Below are 18,018 nucleotides of genomic sequence, written 5' to 3'. Positions count from 1 at the left end.
TTCATACCCACCACTTCGTAGCTGTTCAGTGACTTGGATAATCTGTAGTACGGTATGTCAAGGTGGCTACTATTTCTGGTTCCACGAGAGCGTACATCTCTTCTATGCTGATATTATGTTAAGTTGCTCTTTATATGCAGTAGGGCAGTGTAAATATACAAGTTAATATTTTATACAATATACAATTTTATATAATATTTTATACAAGTTAATATTTTTAAGTTGATAAACAGTGGTTTGCAGTGGGCCAGTTTATCACTGTTTGTGATAATTCGAATTACTTTCTTCTGAAGTACCAAATTGTCCTGAAGGTGTGAGCTATTGCCCCATATTAAAAGCTCATAAGATATAATGCTTTGAAAAAAAAAAAGCAAAGTAGGCCGATCTTACAAAGGCCGCAGGTACATGGTTTTTTAAATTCCTTAACAAATACACCACTCTAAACAGCCTTGCACTAATGTATTTAATATGTGGCTCCCAAGTCAATTTACTATCTATAACAATACCTAAGAACTTAACACTATCTATGAAGTCTGCTACTGACAGATCTCTTAAACTAAATACAATCTTTTGAGTTTTACTCTCATTAAGCAGGAACCCCTTACCTAGAAACCAGACTGATGCTTGTGATATTGTGTCATTTGCCACAGTTTGCAGCATATCCATGTCGGACTCGATATTGAAAAATGTGGTATCATCTGCATAGAGAATGGAGTGAGTATTTATGTAAGACGGTAGATCATTTGTCATTAGTATAAATAGCAGAGGTCCTAATACTGAGCCTTGTGGCACACCGCACTCTGTTTACCAATACAAACAATTTGTTTACGGTTGCTGACGAAAGATTCGAAGATGTTGTCAACTTCACTGTTTGCGATTCCATAATAAACTAGTGTGTTGAGGAGTGAAATATGCTCCACACAATCGAAGGCTTTGCTAAGTTCACAAAAGGTAGCCCGAGCAAAATTTTTTCTTTCATAAGCACTAAGCACTCTTTTAATCAGGGAGTCAATGGCAAGGATTGTGGATTTGCCCTTCCTAAAGCCAAATTGTACTGCAGTAATAATGTTATGACATGTCATCACACAACTGGGAGTTGATGATGGATTTCAAAACTTTAGATAAAATAGGTGTCAGAGATATTGGGCGATAGCTAGATGGGCAATTTTTGTCTCCTTTCGTGTAAATGGGCACTACCCTGGATAATTTTAATACATGTCGGAATACTCCTTCAATTAGACATCTGTTTATACATTTAGTAAGAGGATATAATATGTGCCGATTATTTTAAACATATTACACAAAATGCCAAATATGTCTTCACTATCAGAGGGTCTAAAATTATTTACAATAGTTAAAACAACATCTGGTGTAACCTCTGTTAAAAGGAGTCTGTCTTTCAGGGTGTAGTCTACATTATGATAGTTAATGAGATCAGCTACAGTTTCTTGCGGCCTCCCAATGCTTTCCCTAATTTGGTTAACAGATTTTATACAGCAGTTATTAAATTCATCTGCTGATATTTCTACCTCAGCTTTCTGCTTGCTTTTGGCCACTGAATTTATTATAGTCCATGCTTTTTGGCATTTATTTTTTGATGACTCAATGCTGACTAGGTTATGTTGTTTTTTGGCCTCATTTAAAGCATACTTACATTCCTTTTGTGCTCTTGAGTAACTTTGTTTAGCCATATCAGTTTTCTGAAGTCTGTAAGAATCTCTATACAACAACAACCTCCTTTTCATATTGGCTAGTTGAGCAGTATACCATGGATTCTTATCCCTATGTCTATTACTGTTACTTTTAGGGTTAACTTTACATTTGTATTGAGGGTAGTTGGTCTCGAATATATTTAAGAAAGAATGAAAAAAATCTATCGAACGATGTATTGGCAGAGCTCTGGGCATTATTGTTGAACATATGTGACAAGTCATAACTACTGAGTGAGACCATGAAATTAGACAATTTTTCTTGCGTCACTGGTCTTGTGAAGACTATTTTAGGCTCTATAAACCCTTTATAGTCCATATTAGGGCTATCTGTACCTATTTATACCCAAACTGAGTCATGGTCAAAGGAATCGAAGACAGTTACATCTGAAGACAGTAACTCTCTACTGACATTTGTAAGTATGTTGTCAAGGCAAGCGAACTGTCTTGTGGGTTTGCAGTTCTTAAAAATGAAGTTGAATTGTCGTAACAGGTTTTTAAATTCATTTACAGTGTGCACGTCTTTGTTTACATCAAATGCGACATTGGTGTCACCACCAATCACTATACTATATTTCTTCCACTGAGGACTAAGAAAGAAATTTAGTAAAGTCTCAAGTTTTTCTAAAAATATTAGCGGACTTCCATCTGGTGATCTATAAAGAGAAACAGTAGCATCTGGACACACACACACACACACACACACACACACACACACACACACACACACACACACAGCAAAGACCACAAAAATATATATTAAAAAACAAAGATGCTGTGACTTACCAAACAAGAAAGCGCTGGTAGATAGACACAATAAAAAACACACACACAAATTTCAAGCTTTCGCAACCCACGGTTGCTTCATCAGGAAAGAGGGAAGGAGAGGGAAAGACTAAAGGATGTGGGTTTTAAGGGAGAGGGTAAGGAGTAATTCCAATCACACACACACACACACACACACACACACACACACATACACACACATCCATCCGCACATATACAGACACAGGCAGACATATGTAAAGGCAAAGAGTTTGGGCAGAGATGTTAGTCGAGGCGGAAATACAGAGGCAAAGATGATGTTGAGTGACAAGTGATGTACGAGGGGTGGCAACTTGAAATTAGCGGAGGTTGAGGCCTGGTGGGTAACGGGAAGAGAGGATATATTGAAGGGCAAGTTCCCATCTCCGGAGTTCTGATAGGTTGGTGTCAGTGGGAAGTATCCAGATAACCCGGACGGTGTATCACTGTGCCAAGATGTGCTGGCCGTGCACCAAGGCATGTTTAGCCACAGGGTGATCCTCATTACCAACAAACACTGTCTGCTTGTGTCCATTCATGCGAATGGACAGTTTGTTGCTGGTCATTCCCACATAGAAGGCTTCACAGTGAAGGCAGGTCAGTTGGTAAATCACGTGGGTGCTTTCACACGTGGCTCTGCCTTTGATCGTGTACACCTTCCGGGTTACAGGACTGGAGTAGACGGTGGTGGGAAGGTGCATGGGACAGGTTTTATACCGGAAGCAGTTACAAGGGTAGGAGCCAGAGGGTAGGGAAAGTGGTGTGTAAATACACACCGTAAAACGCACACACACACACACACACACACACACACACACACACACACACACACACACAGCATAAAAAAATAACAACACATACACACACACACACACACACACACACACACACACACACACACACACACACACAAATGCATACACGAACAGATCACAGATAGTTCAATAATTACACTTGAAAGTTCGGCAATAACATTCGATCTTTGGCAATAACATTTGACAGTCGGCAACAGAAACCAAAACATTGCACTGAAACAAGCGTTCACAGTCAGGTGAACACTCATTAGACTCCATAATTTTTTCTCAGCCAGAGTTGCTAACATGTGAGTATGAAGGAGAATCTCAGGAGCAGTGCACAGAGGTTTTGGACCCATCTTCAGCACGAAAGAAGCCAACCGCAAAAAAAAATGAGAAAGCAGGGACCAAGTGCCGATGTTGAATGTATAATTAGTTACTTGCAAAAGAAACATTGGTACAGGGATAAGCATAATGAAGTTGATCATTTACTTTTAAGCTTTAGATCACAAGCTAAGCTTAAAGTGCAATTGGCACAGTTATTTGGAGAGGCTGAACAAGCGGAGTAAGATGAGCAGCAGCCAACACGTCTCTCAACGTCTACTGGAAGACTTGGCACAAGTTGATTTCCGTGAACCCACTGCATTTGGTGGTTCAAATACTGGCACATCAACTGACGATGTAGGTCAGGACATGAATCCTGATAAAATCACCTTCACACAACTTTGAGCACTTCAGTTTTTTCACATGTAAAAGCTCTGTACTTGTGTAACTTACACTTGTATAAACATAATAATAATAATATTTTGTACACCAATTGCTGTAGTAAATGGAACACACAAAACATTGAACTTCTCTTAAGAATCTGTTAGTCTTTCTGTTGTCACACACTGGCCCTTTCGCAGTTTATCATTAACTTCATTGCTTTGGACATAAATGCGTTGTGTTGACAAACTCGTCAAAACACTTGGTAGGTAATCAGAAGTAATCACACATTAATACGTTTATAATATAATTTGTAAATAAAATTTGAGGTTATCAAATTTATCTCCATATTGTGTAGCTTATCTTCTGTTGAAATAATCAGCAAAATATTCGCGAACTTTAATTGCAGCAATAGGTGACCTTCGATTAGTTGATCCAATATCTACAAATGCACGTATTGGTTTGCACACTCCTTCACTTTTAGAAGGTGGGTATTTTTTGTAATTACTTGAGATAATGTAACTGTGCAAACAGCAAGCTGCTTTAACAATAAGTTCTGAAGTTTCAACATCGGTTTCTATGGCTCTTAAAAATACACGCCATTTCATTGGCAACATACCAAAGGCACTTTCCACTACACGACGTGGTCGGCCGAGACAGGCATTGAATTGCTTCTTCTTTCAGGGTGTATACGTGGACAAGGAAAAAAAATTCCCAGATTTCTCCCGAATTTCCCGGTGTAAAATACACTTTCTCCCAGGTGGAAACATAGTTTTTTCCCTTTTAATTGACAGTATATTTTCTCTCGGAACTGTATAACTTATCAATCCTTTGAATGGTTATGGTTTTATATATGGGCGTAGAATTTCCCGGCGCTTTAGAAGACGAAACTCGGGGAAAAAAACACTTTTTGGAAAGATGTTTGATGTGCAGTAACATTTACGCTGCATATTTTCGTATTACGAAAGTATAAATTCGAATTACACCAAACACTGCATGTTACTTTCCGAAGCATTGAAATCGAGATTGTGATCTACATCTACATATATACTCCACAAGCCACCCAACGGTGTGTGGCGGAGGGCACTTTACGTGCCACTGTCATTACCTCCCTTTCCGGTTCAAGTTGCGTATGGTTCGCGGGAAGAACGGCTGCCAGAAAGCCTCCGTGCGCGCTCGAATCTGTCTAATTTTACATTCGTGATCTCCTCGGGAGGTATAATTAGGGGGAAGCAATATATTAGATACCTCATCCAGAAACGCACCCTCTCGAAACCTCCTTTGTTGATGGACTACATTTTCTAAGAAATCTCCCAATGAATCTCAACCTGGTACCCGCCTTACCAACAATTAATTTTATATGATCATTCCACTTCAAATCGTTCCGCACGCATACTCCCACATATTTTACGGAAGTAACTGTTACCAGTATTTGTTCCGCGATCATATACTCATACAACAAAGGATCCTTCTTTCTATGTATTCGCAATACATTACATTTGTGTGTGTCAAGGGTCAGTTGCCACTCCCTGCACCAAGTGCCTATCCGCTGCAGATCTTCCAGCATTTCGCTATAATTTTCTAATGCTGCAACTTCTCTGTATACTACAGCATCATCCGCGAAGAGCCGCATGGAACTTCCGACACTATCTACTAGGTAATTTATATATATTGTGAAAAGCAATGGTCCCTTAACACTCCCCTGAGGCACGCCAGAGGTTATTTAATGTCTGTAGACATCTCTCCATTGAGAACAACATGCTGTGTTCTGTTTGCTAAAAGCTCTTCAATCTAGCTACACAGCTGGTCTGATATTCCGTAGGCTCTTACTTTGTTTATCAGGCGACAGTGCGGAACTTTATCAAACGCCTTCCGGAAGTCAAGGAAAATAGCATCTACCTGGGAGCCTGTATCTAATATTTTCTGGGTCTCACGAACAAATAAAGCAAGTTGGGTCTCTCACAATCGCTGTTTCTGGAATCCATGTTGATTCCTACAGATTAGATTCTGGGTTTCCAGGAACGACATGATACGTGAGCAAAAAACATGTTCTAAAATTCTACAACAGATCGATGTCAGAGATATAGGCCTATAGTTTTGCGCATCTGCTCGACGAGCCTTCTTGAAAACTGGAACTACCTGTGCTCTTTTCCAATCATTTGGAACCTTCCGCTCCTCTAGAGACTTGCGGTACACGGCTGTTAGAAGGAGGGCAAGTTCTTTCGCGTACTCTGTGTAGAATCAAATTGGTATCCAGTCAGGTCCAGTGGACTTTCCTCTGTTGAGTGATTCCAGTTGCTTTTCTATTCCTTGGACACTTATTTCGTTGCCAGATATTTTTTCGTTTGTGCAAGGATTTAGAGAAGGAACTGCAGTTCGGTCTTCCTCTGTGAAACAGCTTTGGAAAAAGGTGTTTAGTATTCCAGCTTTACACGTGTCATCCGCTGTTTCAATGCCATCATCATCATCATCATCCCGGAGTGTCTGGATATGCTGTTTCGAGCCACTTACTGATTTAACATAAGACCATAACTTCCTAGGATTTTCTGTCAAGTCGGTACATAGAATTTTACTTTCGAATTCACTGAACGCTTCACGCATAGCCCTCCTTACGGTAACTTTGACATCGTTTAACTTCTGTTTGCCTGAGAGGTTTTGGCTGCATTTAAACTTGTAGTGAAGCTCTCTTTGCTTTCGCAGTAGTTTCCTAACTTTGTTGTTGAACCACGGTGGGTTTTTCCCGTCCCTCATAGTTTTACTCGACGCGTACCTGTCTAAAACACATTTTACGACTGCCTTGAACTTTTTCCATAAACACTCAACATTGTCAGCGTCGGAACAGAAATTTTCGTTTTGATCTGTTAGGTAGTCTGAAATCTGCCTTCTATTACTCTTGCTAAACAGATAAACCTTCCTCCTTTTTTTTATATTCCTATTTACTTCCATATTCAGGGATGCTGCAACGGCCTTATGATCACTTGTTCCCTGTTCTACGCTTACAGAGTTGTAAAGTTCGGGTCTGTTTGTTATCAGTAGGTCCAAGATGTTATCTCCACGAGTCGGTTCTCTGTTTAATTGCTCGAGGTAATTTTCGGATAGTGCACTTAGTATAATGTCACTCGATGCTCTGTCCTTACCACCCGTCCTAAACATCTGAGTGTCCCAGTCTATATATGGTAAATTGAAATCTCCACGCAAGACTATAACATGCTGAGAAAATTTATGTGAAATGTATTCCAGATTTTCTCTCAGTTGTTCGGCCACTAATGCTGCTGAGTCGGGAGGTCGGTAAAAGGAGCCAATTATTAACCTAGCTCTGTTGTTGAGTGTAACCTCCACTCATAATAGTTCACAGGAACTATCCACTTCTACTTCACTACATGATAAACTACTACTAACAGTGACAAACACGCGTATTTGTAAGCCAGTCATAGCTCACGTCACATGATCTCGCCAGCCGATGTCAGCGGATATTCACAGTTTCGGACACGTGGTGTAATCAGGCAATAGCAACATCACTGTTAAGTACCGCAAACACACTAACACGAAAAGTTAATGGTTTAAATTAATTTATATAATGTTGCTACAAGAAAAACAAAGCTTTCACATATAATATAGGTCTCTAAGGCCAATACGCTGCAAGAAAAGCTAAGCTTTCACATATAATGTTGGTCTTTTATGAACGTTTTACATTTTAAGATATATCACACAAATGGGCCAGTAAATTTTTTAGTAACAACATAAAAGTGTGATGATCTTGGCTATAAATTCTTCTACATGACTCGTCATCAAAGAGCTGATTTTTAAATGAGTCCCAGATTCCCAGTGAAGTAGGCATCGACCTGATATTAAGCTTTTCAATGTGGTTTCGGGATGTAAATTTCCTCGAGTACCAGTACTTCGTTATATCATGTCTGGTTCTTTGTTATGGCAAAATGCCATACGTGCTAGAAGATGAAAATGTACACTTGAAGTGCACCGAACAGTTGAAACTAGCCAATAGTTTGAAATTAAACCCTTTGTTTCAAATAAATTGACTGCCTCAGCAGAAAAGATTAATAAAAGAAAATTTTTTCAGCAAACCGATAAAAATAACTTCATTGTTCTGCATGGCAATTAATGTTTGACTGTCAGAAAGGTGGAAATAAAATAAAATCTGAAACTCATAACGTGTTTTAGCCTTTCGTAATTATGTGAATGTATTTTAATTCACATGATAGCTCCCGGCCAAAGAAATCAATTTTGTTTGCATTTGACGTGAGTGCAGTAGACAAAGAGGAAACACCAAAGTCACTAAATGTAAACACAGGTCACGTGGAGACTACCTGCTTTCCTATTGCAACTCAGACTGCTCTGCGCATCACACCCATATCTACGATATTTCCGAACCGGGGCAATAGTAGATAGTGGCGATTCTCGAGCGTTTGAGACAGGACGTCAAAAATTTAAAAAAAAATCGATTTTTCAAAAAATATATTCATTTTAAATGTGATTTGAGACTTTCTCGGCGTATTCCATTCGTGAAATCTTCTCGGGTGATCAGCCGAGTAAAGGCGTCGTCTTCTCGCAACGTTTCGAAGGGTTTCGTACCCATCATCTTCAAGCGAAGTGTCGAGATGCTGTGTTGCGCGGTCCTATAAAGGCTCCTGGACCAGTGACCGATTCCGGGCGCCGACCAATCAGGTACCTGCGGAATCGGCCGCCGCGCCAGTGGTGGAGGGTTCGCGGCGCGGACCGGGCGTCGAGTCCCTGCCGGTTCCTAATACGTCTGTGGCCGCTACCGTCTTCGTGCCGGAGCGTTCTCTTCTAATTTAAATTAGAAGAGAACGCTCCGGCACGAAGACGGTAGCGGCCACAGACGTATTAGGAACCGGCAGGGACTCGACGCCCGGTCCGCGCCGCGAACCCTCCACCACTGGCGCGGCGGCCGATTCCGCAGGTACCTGATTGGTCGGCGCCCGGAATCGGTCACTGGTCCAGGAGCCTTTATAGGACCGCGCAACACAGCATCTCGACACTTCGCTTGAAGATGATGGGTACGAAACCCTTCGAAACGTTGCGAGAAGACGACGCCTTTACTCGGCTGATCACCCGAGAAGATTTCACGTATATTCATTTTGTAGCGCACATCTTTCTGAAGAGTCTGATACATAAAACATACGTGTCCGAGGAATTGTAAGACATGTTATTTGATCTTAAGTGTGCCAAAGTGCAGCGCTACACCTCTTCACACAGCTTTCTTCTATCGCGTGTCACTGTATTTCGGTCTGTTAATTGAAACGTGTATATTTTGTACTGGATGCCATCAAACTATATTCAGGACAGTGGAAATTAAAATGTCCTATGGTGCCTCTCCTGCTTCCAGTCAGCCAGTTTGACATCCTGCCCCTCTTTTTCTTTAAAAAAAACCTCTTCAGAAAATTTGCACTCTTTATTCCCTATTAGCTGACAACTTGCTCCTTTGTGTGACAAAATTAAGTAAAGGATACATAAAACCAGTAAAGAAAAGAGACAAGCAAGACAGTATACATTTCTTCAATCCTTAGCTCCTAAAATTTTTCTCTCTCTAATCTTGCTACAGCTTTACATGGCGTGCTTTCCTTTCTGCAAAAGGATCTGTTACCTCATCAAAGTTCGTCAAATGTTTTGCTACACGAAAAATTTAAATGTCGCTGTCTAATACTGAAAAGCTGTAATTACAAATAGGCCCAAGACTGGTTTCTCGACCTGATTACCTGTATTTTGTAACTGTCTGCGAGATAAAACAAAATAGGCCTTTATAATACTGCAGCAATTTTAACACACGCCAAATAAACGAGACTGTTTTGGCAGAAATGGTCATTTTTATAACACGGCAGAATATAATTCACTAAGTACCAATATCAAAAGCCTATTAGGCCTACTACAAGCATAAAGATTTACATTAGGAAATAGTTTTACACTTCATTCATATGCTCCAGTTTCTCAAGCATATCGAAAAGTAGTAGTGCGAAATTTTTATATAAATTTGGAATCGTCATATTCTTCCATAACTTAAGTGATGTCACCGTTTCTTCTCCTTCCTCATTCTAACAAACAATGTTGTCATCACTAATTCTGTATCTATTCCTGCCAATGTCACAGCTTATTCGCCAGTTAACTGTACTAACTCTACCACAATCACCAGTTTAGTTACCCCACGATTATTCTCTGGTTAGGCGTTATTATGTGTTTGTACAACACGTTTTCCGCACTACTTCCAGAATAGAGCTTAAAGCGACTGCTAGCCGGAGACTGTACAACTGGCCCTTGCTAGTATATCGATCTGGCCAAAAATTTTCTGTCATAATTTCATTTTCTTGGATACACCGAGAATATAATACGTACTTTTTTTTACATGTTATTCCTGTTAGTCGTTTATTCGCACTCTGGTAGTCTGAATCTATGGATTTCGCTGGTAATCATAACAACGCTCATCATTCGCAAACCCAATCAACCGTATAATCAGACAGTGGTTGGCTTTCTTTCATACGGCTATACTCTGCTCAGCTCGTATAGCCCCTTTTGTCTGCAGGAAAGTTTATTTCTAGATGTGACGAGGATTCCACTGACAGATACATCAAGAACACTACGCACACATTCACAAATCAACTTATGATTCATTCAGAAATCAACTTAGATTGTGTTCAACAATGTTCAAAAACCGACAGACACATTTCAAAGTCATACGAATACTCAATAGACCAACGTGCGCTGGATGCTAAGTGCTTTGTGAAACAAGTTTTTTTCCTCAAGAAAAGACACACACACACACACACACACACACACACACACACACACACACACACACACACACCAAAATCCAGGGCTGCAGCACAATCTGGCAGCTTGGGCGCGCCAGTAAAATTTTTCCTGGCAGCACCTACCAGCCCCCCCCCCCCTTTTTTTTGCTTGGACTGCTTACACAGCCAACAGCCACGTTTCTGTAGCCACAAGTGGAAGAAGATACTGCGCATGTGCATGATCCCACTCAAACGCTTGTATGAGCACTGTGTTTAGTTGCTGTATTTGACGCATTTCCTTTGCAATTTAAGTTTTATTTCAGTTTTTTCTCTCATTCATGTTTTATTGCTCCAGTATTATTCTGCAGTAGCAGGATACAGTAATATCCTTTGTTAGAGTATTGGTTCTTACCTGTCAAAATTACAAAAATTGAACTGAGAACAAAAACAATGAAAAATTCCCGGAATTAAAAAAAAAATTCCCGGGTTTTTCCCGGATGAAAAAATTCCTGGGTTTTCCCCGGATCTCCCAGGTCGTAGACACCCTGTTCTTTGCATTGTTGATTACTGTAGGTTTTGGATATGGTCTCAGTAAATAAGTCTGAAGTGCAAAACCTTCACCACCAATGAAAACACGAGGAACGGGGATGTCTGTACCTGGTAAGTGACTTTGGAGGTAGAATATTTTTGCCCTCGATATACTCTTGATAGTAAGTTGAATTCTCAAAAATTTAATGTCCATAACTTCCAATATCAACTACTGTAAACTTGTAGTATGGATCAACGATCGCCAGGAGAACTAGAACTAGCAAAAAGAATTGTTTGTGACAGAAGAACTGGGATCCACTATCCTTCGGTAATTTTAACCTGACATGCTTTCCGTCTATGCTTCCATGGTAGTTCGGAAACCCCCAAGGTTCCAGAAATCCTTCTTCAGATTTCTTCCACATCTCTGTTGGAGTAGGTAAATACTTGGGCTGTAGAACAGTCCTTATCGTCTGGCACACTTCTTTCACAATTTCTGAGACTGTTGAACGTCCTTACCAAATAGAAAAAGCAAGGGTCTGGTGACTGTCGCCTGTAGCCAAGTATCAGGAAAAGATTAAAATAAATAATGGCAATAGAACAAATAGATAAGTTAACGACCAAAGGTATGTTTGTTTAAATTAAATGACAATGTTATGAATACAACGAAACAATCTATTTAGTAACAAGTTCTCTCTAGCGTGACATACAGAACTAGATGTTACTATTGTTTGCTGCATTCGTAAACACTGCAGATGAATTTAGCACTCCACTTGTGGCTATATTGTGAGACAGCATTTTCTTCTGCCGAACCTTTCATACGATACAGCAAAACTGTAATGGAATAATTTATATGACTTCTGTATGAAGCACAAAGAGGCCACAAATGGTAAACCTTACCTCAAGCAAATGACTAGTCTTTGCCTTTTATCAATTGGCTTCCTCAAGTTCATTGTGCACTTCTTGGTGCCCCTTTTATGAGGAGATGCAGTTCTTCGAAACATTCTTGCAAGATACGAAAATATTTGAAGAACCTATCTTCGTCGGACTCTAGTTCAATACACAGACGACGGTATTCTCCTAAGCTTTCTCTCCTGCTGTTAATGTCGTGCACCCCACATCTCCTCTTCTTGGTGCCATTTTGTATTGCTAATGCAAGAAGAGGTTCTTATTCGTCCGAGCTACTCATTTCTGTGCTTAAAAAAAAACCCACACACACACACACACACAAAGATAATGTGTACCGCATGAAGCTCCCAAATCATCTAACGCCAAGACAATCGCGCTATGCATGCAAGCTTAATAATGGGGTTCAGCCCCTTCCACAGTGTAACAGCTGACGCAGCAACAGTCGCTGCAGCAGGCCAGCCGTTGCCTGTGTGGCATCCCTGGCCGCTGATGGGCCTGGCCACCCGCTGCGCCGGCCGTCGCAGCGGCAGGCCGGATTCTGTCTGGCCAGGCCTTTAGAAGGCTGTATCGTGCAGTGGTACCTTTCTGACCTGAAGACGCAAATGTAAAATCTCGGAGACAGCTATTAATTCAATTCAAAGATAATACTAAATACGAGAATGTACGCAGTGATGTTCTTCCATCACACCCCTAACAAACAAAATTCCCTTCTCAGTAGTTCTTTGAAAGTGCCCAGTGAAACTTTCAATATCAAAGGAATTTATTTCCTGCCTCATTTGACTGAAACAACTAAGACTGGCCATGGTAGGAAGAGAAATTTCACACACCAAAACAATCACTAAACAGATCACTGAACAGACCCACTTCAAATCACTAAGAAATCACATGGAAAGCATTACAATGGTATTTTTCATTAATTTTAATAGTAAACACAATGTTAAAATCAGAATCTGTTACAGTCTCAAAACTTTCAGACTGATCTGTGCACTTATTTGTTTATATTGGGCAGGCTCTGCAGCTCACATGCTCGAAGTGCAGTGCCAGCACAATATAGTCACAGCCAGGACAATGTCATTATTCAAATACATATGCTTACTTTAAACCTAGTTTACACAATGACACTAGGTTGCAAGCAACTGCGCTACCGGCCACGCGCGTTTGCGCAACTCATTGGTCAAACTAAACACTTTCGGCGTGTTCCAACTTTGGCGACACTAGTTGCACGAGTTTTGAGGTTACATGTGTTCGTAGAGGGTAGGCAAACTGAAATATGAAATGGGGAATAGAGAATAATGTTCGCTTTTTGGATACCTATGCTTTGCATAGGTGTTTGTGTGATTTCAGTGATGCTGATTACAAAAGTAAGCAATATACTGCTGCCGCTGAGACCACCATGTGCGACCATGACATAGATGGTTTGACAGTATCTGAGCTGCAGGGCAAAGTTTATTGGGTTAGGAACACATAAACGACTGAATTAAGAAAAATACAAGCAAGTGTAATTCTAGCTGTGGCAATGCTCTCATCTACAAGACTAAAATCCCATCGTTCGAGTTGGCCAACACTTTATTAACAAATATTGTTGACAGAGGGAAGGCTATACGAATTCAAGAAGCTGCATTCTTTATTCAATATATCTATTTAAAACGTTGCTGCAGTGCTCCCCATTCACACGTTAGAATTTTGAAATATATTCACTGTACACATTTATCTTCAAGAGAGTATTTTGCAAATCATTCCCTTCTAAATGCAGCCTGCTTTGAATAATTATTGTTGCTAACATTACTAATTATTACTGATTATGTTAATTATTGGTGTTAATGAAAAAGCGTCATCACCAACTAAAACTATATCTTAAAGCATGGCAGGTGTTCTTGATTGTAATGCATGCAGTATGATACGTAATTTCAGTTCTGGCAACAGTGCTTCAAGCATTACAGTACCTTTATTCCTTATCGCATAATTAACTCTATTTATAAGAAACGTGAACAGTTCTGGTGACATTCTAAGATAATTAAAAGAACTTCTTGGATCTACTGTTACAAATTATTTCAGCAAGGATGCTGAGCAACCTAGCTGACGTCTTTTCTTCATCCAGTCACGAATCTAAACACATTTCTTATTTTTTCTTATGCAGCGATTTCACGCAACAAGTTTTAACTCCATCACAACTCTTGTGACATGCAGCTGCCAAAACTTCCATTTCAGACACGACTCAGGGACCCACAAAATGACGAAACTGAAGTGTATACTGGTGTCACCATGTCTACAGTCATATACGAAACCACTTGAGTGCAACTCATTCCACATTTCCAAATGTCTGCTTGTGTTTGTGTATGTGCAGATAGATATGTGTGTGTATGCGAGTGTATACCTGTCCTTTTTTCCCCCTAAGGTAAGTCTTTCCGCTCCCGTGATTGGAATGACTCCTTACCCTCTCCCTTAAAACCCACATCCTTTCGTCTTTCCCTCTCCTTCCCTCTTTCCTGATGAAGCAGCCGTTGGTTGCGAAAGCTAGAATTCTGTGTGTATGTTTGTGTTTGTTTGTGTGTCTTTCAACCTGCCAGCGCTTTCGTTTGGTAAGTCACATCTTCTTTGTTTTTAGATATATTTTTCCCACGTGGAATGTTTCCCTCTATTATATTCATATCATTAATTAAAACATTAAAAGATCTTACATTATTTCATAAAAGAAACAAGACATCAGAGGATACTCCAAGAGCGGCTGAGTTTCGTGAACCGTACTAAAATGCATAGTTCACCTTACAGTGCACATTCATATGTCCAGATTCCTAATCACGTAGGCCTCGACCTGACATGAAGCTTTTCAGTGTGGTTTTCGGGACAAATTTTCTTGGAGTACAAGTACTGTATTCTCATGTTTGGTTCTTTATTATAGCATAACGCCATACATGCTAGAAGATGAAAACGTGCAATTGAAATGAAGCGAATAGTTGAAACGAAGCAATATTGTAGAATTAAACAGTTCGTTCCAAATAAATTGAGCGCCTCAGCAGGAAACCCTACGAAAAGCCAAATTTCTTTAGCAAACCGACAAAAATAACTTTATTATTCTGCAAGGGGATCAATGCTTGACTGTCAGAAAGATGGAAATAAAATCTAAAACTAGTAACATATTTTAGCCTTCCGTAATTACGAGAATGTATTTTAATTCACTTGATAGCTCCCAGCCTCAGAGATCTGTCTTGTTTTCATTTGACATGAGAGCAGTAAACGAAGAGGAAACAGAAAAAAATCACTAAATGTAAACACGGGTCATGGGGAGACACCCCCCCCCCTCCACTTTAACTCAGACTGCTCTGCGCATCAGTACGTCAAAAATTTTAAAAAAGAAATACTTTTCAAAAATAAGTTCATTTTGTAGCGCACATCTTTCTGAAGAGTCTGATACATAAAACATATATCTTCGAGGAAATGTAAGACACGTTATTTTGTCTTAAGTGTGCAGTGCCACGCCTCTTCAAACAACATTCTTATACCGCACATCACTGTATTTTGCTCTGTGGAACTCAAAAGTGTATATTTTGTAATGGATGTCATCAAACTATTTCAGGACAATGGAAATTAAAATTTCCTGTAGTGACTCTCCAGCTCCCAGTCGGCCGGTTTGACACGCTGCCCCTCCTTTTAGAATCTTTATTGCCTATTAGCTAATAACTTGCTCTTCTGTGTGACATAAAATTAAATATATGATACCTAAAACCAGTAAAGACAAGAGACAGGCAGGACAGTACACATTTCTTCAGTCTTTAGGTCCTAGCGATTTTTCTATCAATCTTGCTACAGCTTTACATGGTGTGCTTTACTTTCAGTGGAAGAGCTATCACCTTATAAAGTTCGTCAAACGTTTTGCTACATGAAAAATAGAAATGTCGTTGTCCAATACTGAAAATGCTGTTAATACAAACAGTACCCAAGACTGGTGTGGTTTCTCAATCTGATTACGTCTATTTTGTCACTGTGTGCTAGATAAAACAGAATAGGCCTTTCTAATATTGCATCAATTGCAATACACACCAAATAAGCGAGACTGTTTTAGCAGTAATGATCATTTTAATAATACGACAGAATATAATTCACTTAGTACCAGTACGAAATACCTATTTGGCCTACAAGTAAAAGGTTTTACGTTAGGAAATAGTTTCACAGTTCATTCACACACTCCAGTTTCTCACGCACGAGACCAAAAAGTAGGACGAAATTTTTGTATACATTTGGAATCGTCAAATTCTTCCATAATTTGTGTGATGTCCCCGTTTCTTCTTCTTCCTCGTTCTAACAAAGTCTTGTCATCACTAATTCTATAACTATTTCTACCACTGTCAGAACTCATTCTCCAGTTAACGTTATTAACCCTGCCACAATCACTGGTTTAGTTATCCAGTGATTATTCTCCGGTTAGGCATTATTACGTGTTTGTACAATGCGTTTTCCGCGCTACTCAGAATAAGCCACTGCTTATTTTTTCTGTCAAAATTTCACTTTTCTGGATACACCGAGAAGATAATATGTAATATTTCTTACCTGTTACTCCTGTTAGTCGTTTATTTCCACTCCGGTAGTCTGAATCTGTGGATTTTGCTAGTAATCATAACAACAATGAACATTCGCAAATCGAAATCAACCACATAAACAAGCAGCAGTTGGCATTCACCAGTTTGGCTTTATTCTGCTCAGCTCGCACAGCCCTGTCTCGTGTTGTCTGCAGGAAAGTTTATTTCTAGATGTGAAGAGGATTCTCCTGGCGGAGACATCATGTACACTATGCACGCATTCAACTTATAATTCATTCAGAAATCAACTTAGAATGTGTCCAAACACCAGCAGGGGTGCGTTTCAAAATCATATGAATAATCTATAGTCTGACTTGCGCTGGATGCTAGGTGCTTATTGAAACAAGGTTTTTTCCCCCTCAAGAATGTGAATATGCCCCCTGCCCCCGAAATTGCCACCCGGTTTAGATACCCCGGTTTGCACAATGGTAACCTTAACAAATAATGAATAGTAAATATTTTTGCTTGTCCTTTATACAAACACAATGTTAAAAGAGCATAAATTTTATAGAAATATTTAATTAGTTATATTGAATCTAGAACTAACTATTATCAGAAATGATATGTTATAATACAATAGTACGCAAACAGGAGAAAAGTAGTTGCTTATTCCATATAAATCCTTTACTTGCCTTGACTGGTGACTTGTTAATGCCTGCAGCTTGCAGTATCTCTCTCCCAAAACTAGTGTCTTCCAAATTACTGCAAGAATCATTACTCCCAGAGCTGAAAATAATTATTTGTTATCTACGAGCAATTTTCAGTTTCAATAAGTTAATCATTGCAGAACCTTTTCAAAATTATTATTACCTTTCAAAGCCATCTGTATCAGGCATCTCACTCTCAGTCTCTGTGCACGTTTCAATATCTGACAAGCATGGATATAACCTGCCAGGTTTAGGGTCTCCCACCTTGAATCTCCTAACATCCGCTAAGACAGGATACTGCTTTTTCATATCATCTGCCAAAATGTTAAATATTATATTCAAGAAAAAGGTAACATCTGATGTTGCTTCTTTAAAGCAGAAAACCAAGAAACCTTATTAAAAAATGTTACCCATATATAAAAATGCCTTGTCACTCACTCACAGGTTCATCAATTTTGCAACTACAGAGGTGGTGACATTTGACAGAAGAAAATAATAACAACTAGAGTTGAGGAAAGGAATTTGTTTAAGTTGCTACAGTAGTAATTACATGTCATTTGTAACAAATATTAAAAAAATAAAAATACAAT

General features: G+C 39.5%; 1 protein-coding gene across 5 annotated transcripts in view; it reads right to left on the bottom strand.

The window, feature by feature from the left end:
- LOC126416342 (anillin-like) overlaps positions 1-18,018 on the bottom strand; it is a 140,344-nt gene that overhangs the window by 83,367 nt on the left and 38,959 nt on the right. For all 5 annotated transcript variants that reach the window (XM_050084015.1, XM_050084016.1, XM_050084017.1 and 2 more), the window contains 2 exons: positions 17,592-17,742; positions 17,414-17,507 (listed from right to left, as the gene is read on the bottom strand). In XM_050084015.1, coding sequence (XP_049939972.1) covers positions 17,414-17,507; positions 17,592-17,742 — 245 coding nt within the window. The remainder of the gene's footprint in view (positions 1-17,413; positions 17,508-17,591; positions 17,743-18,018) is intronic.

This window comes from Schistocerca serialis, chromosome 8, assembly GCF_023864345.2.
Source record: "Schistocerca serialis cubense isolate TAMUIC-IGC-003099 chromosome 8, iqSchSeri2.2, whole genome shotgun sequence".
NCBI lineage: Eukaryota > Metazoa > Arthropoda > Insecta > Orthoptera > Acrididae > Schistocerca > Schistocerca serialis.
Note: the sequence above shows the minus strand (reverse complement) of the source record. Positions and strands in the feature narration are given on the sequence as shown.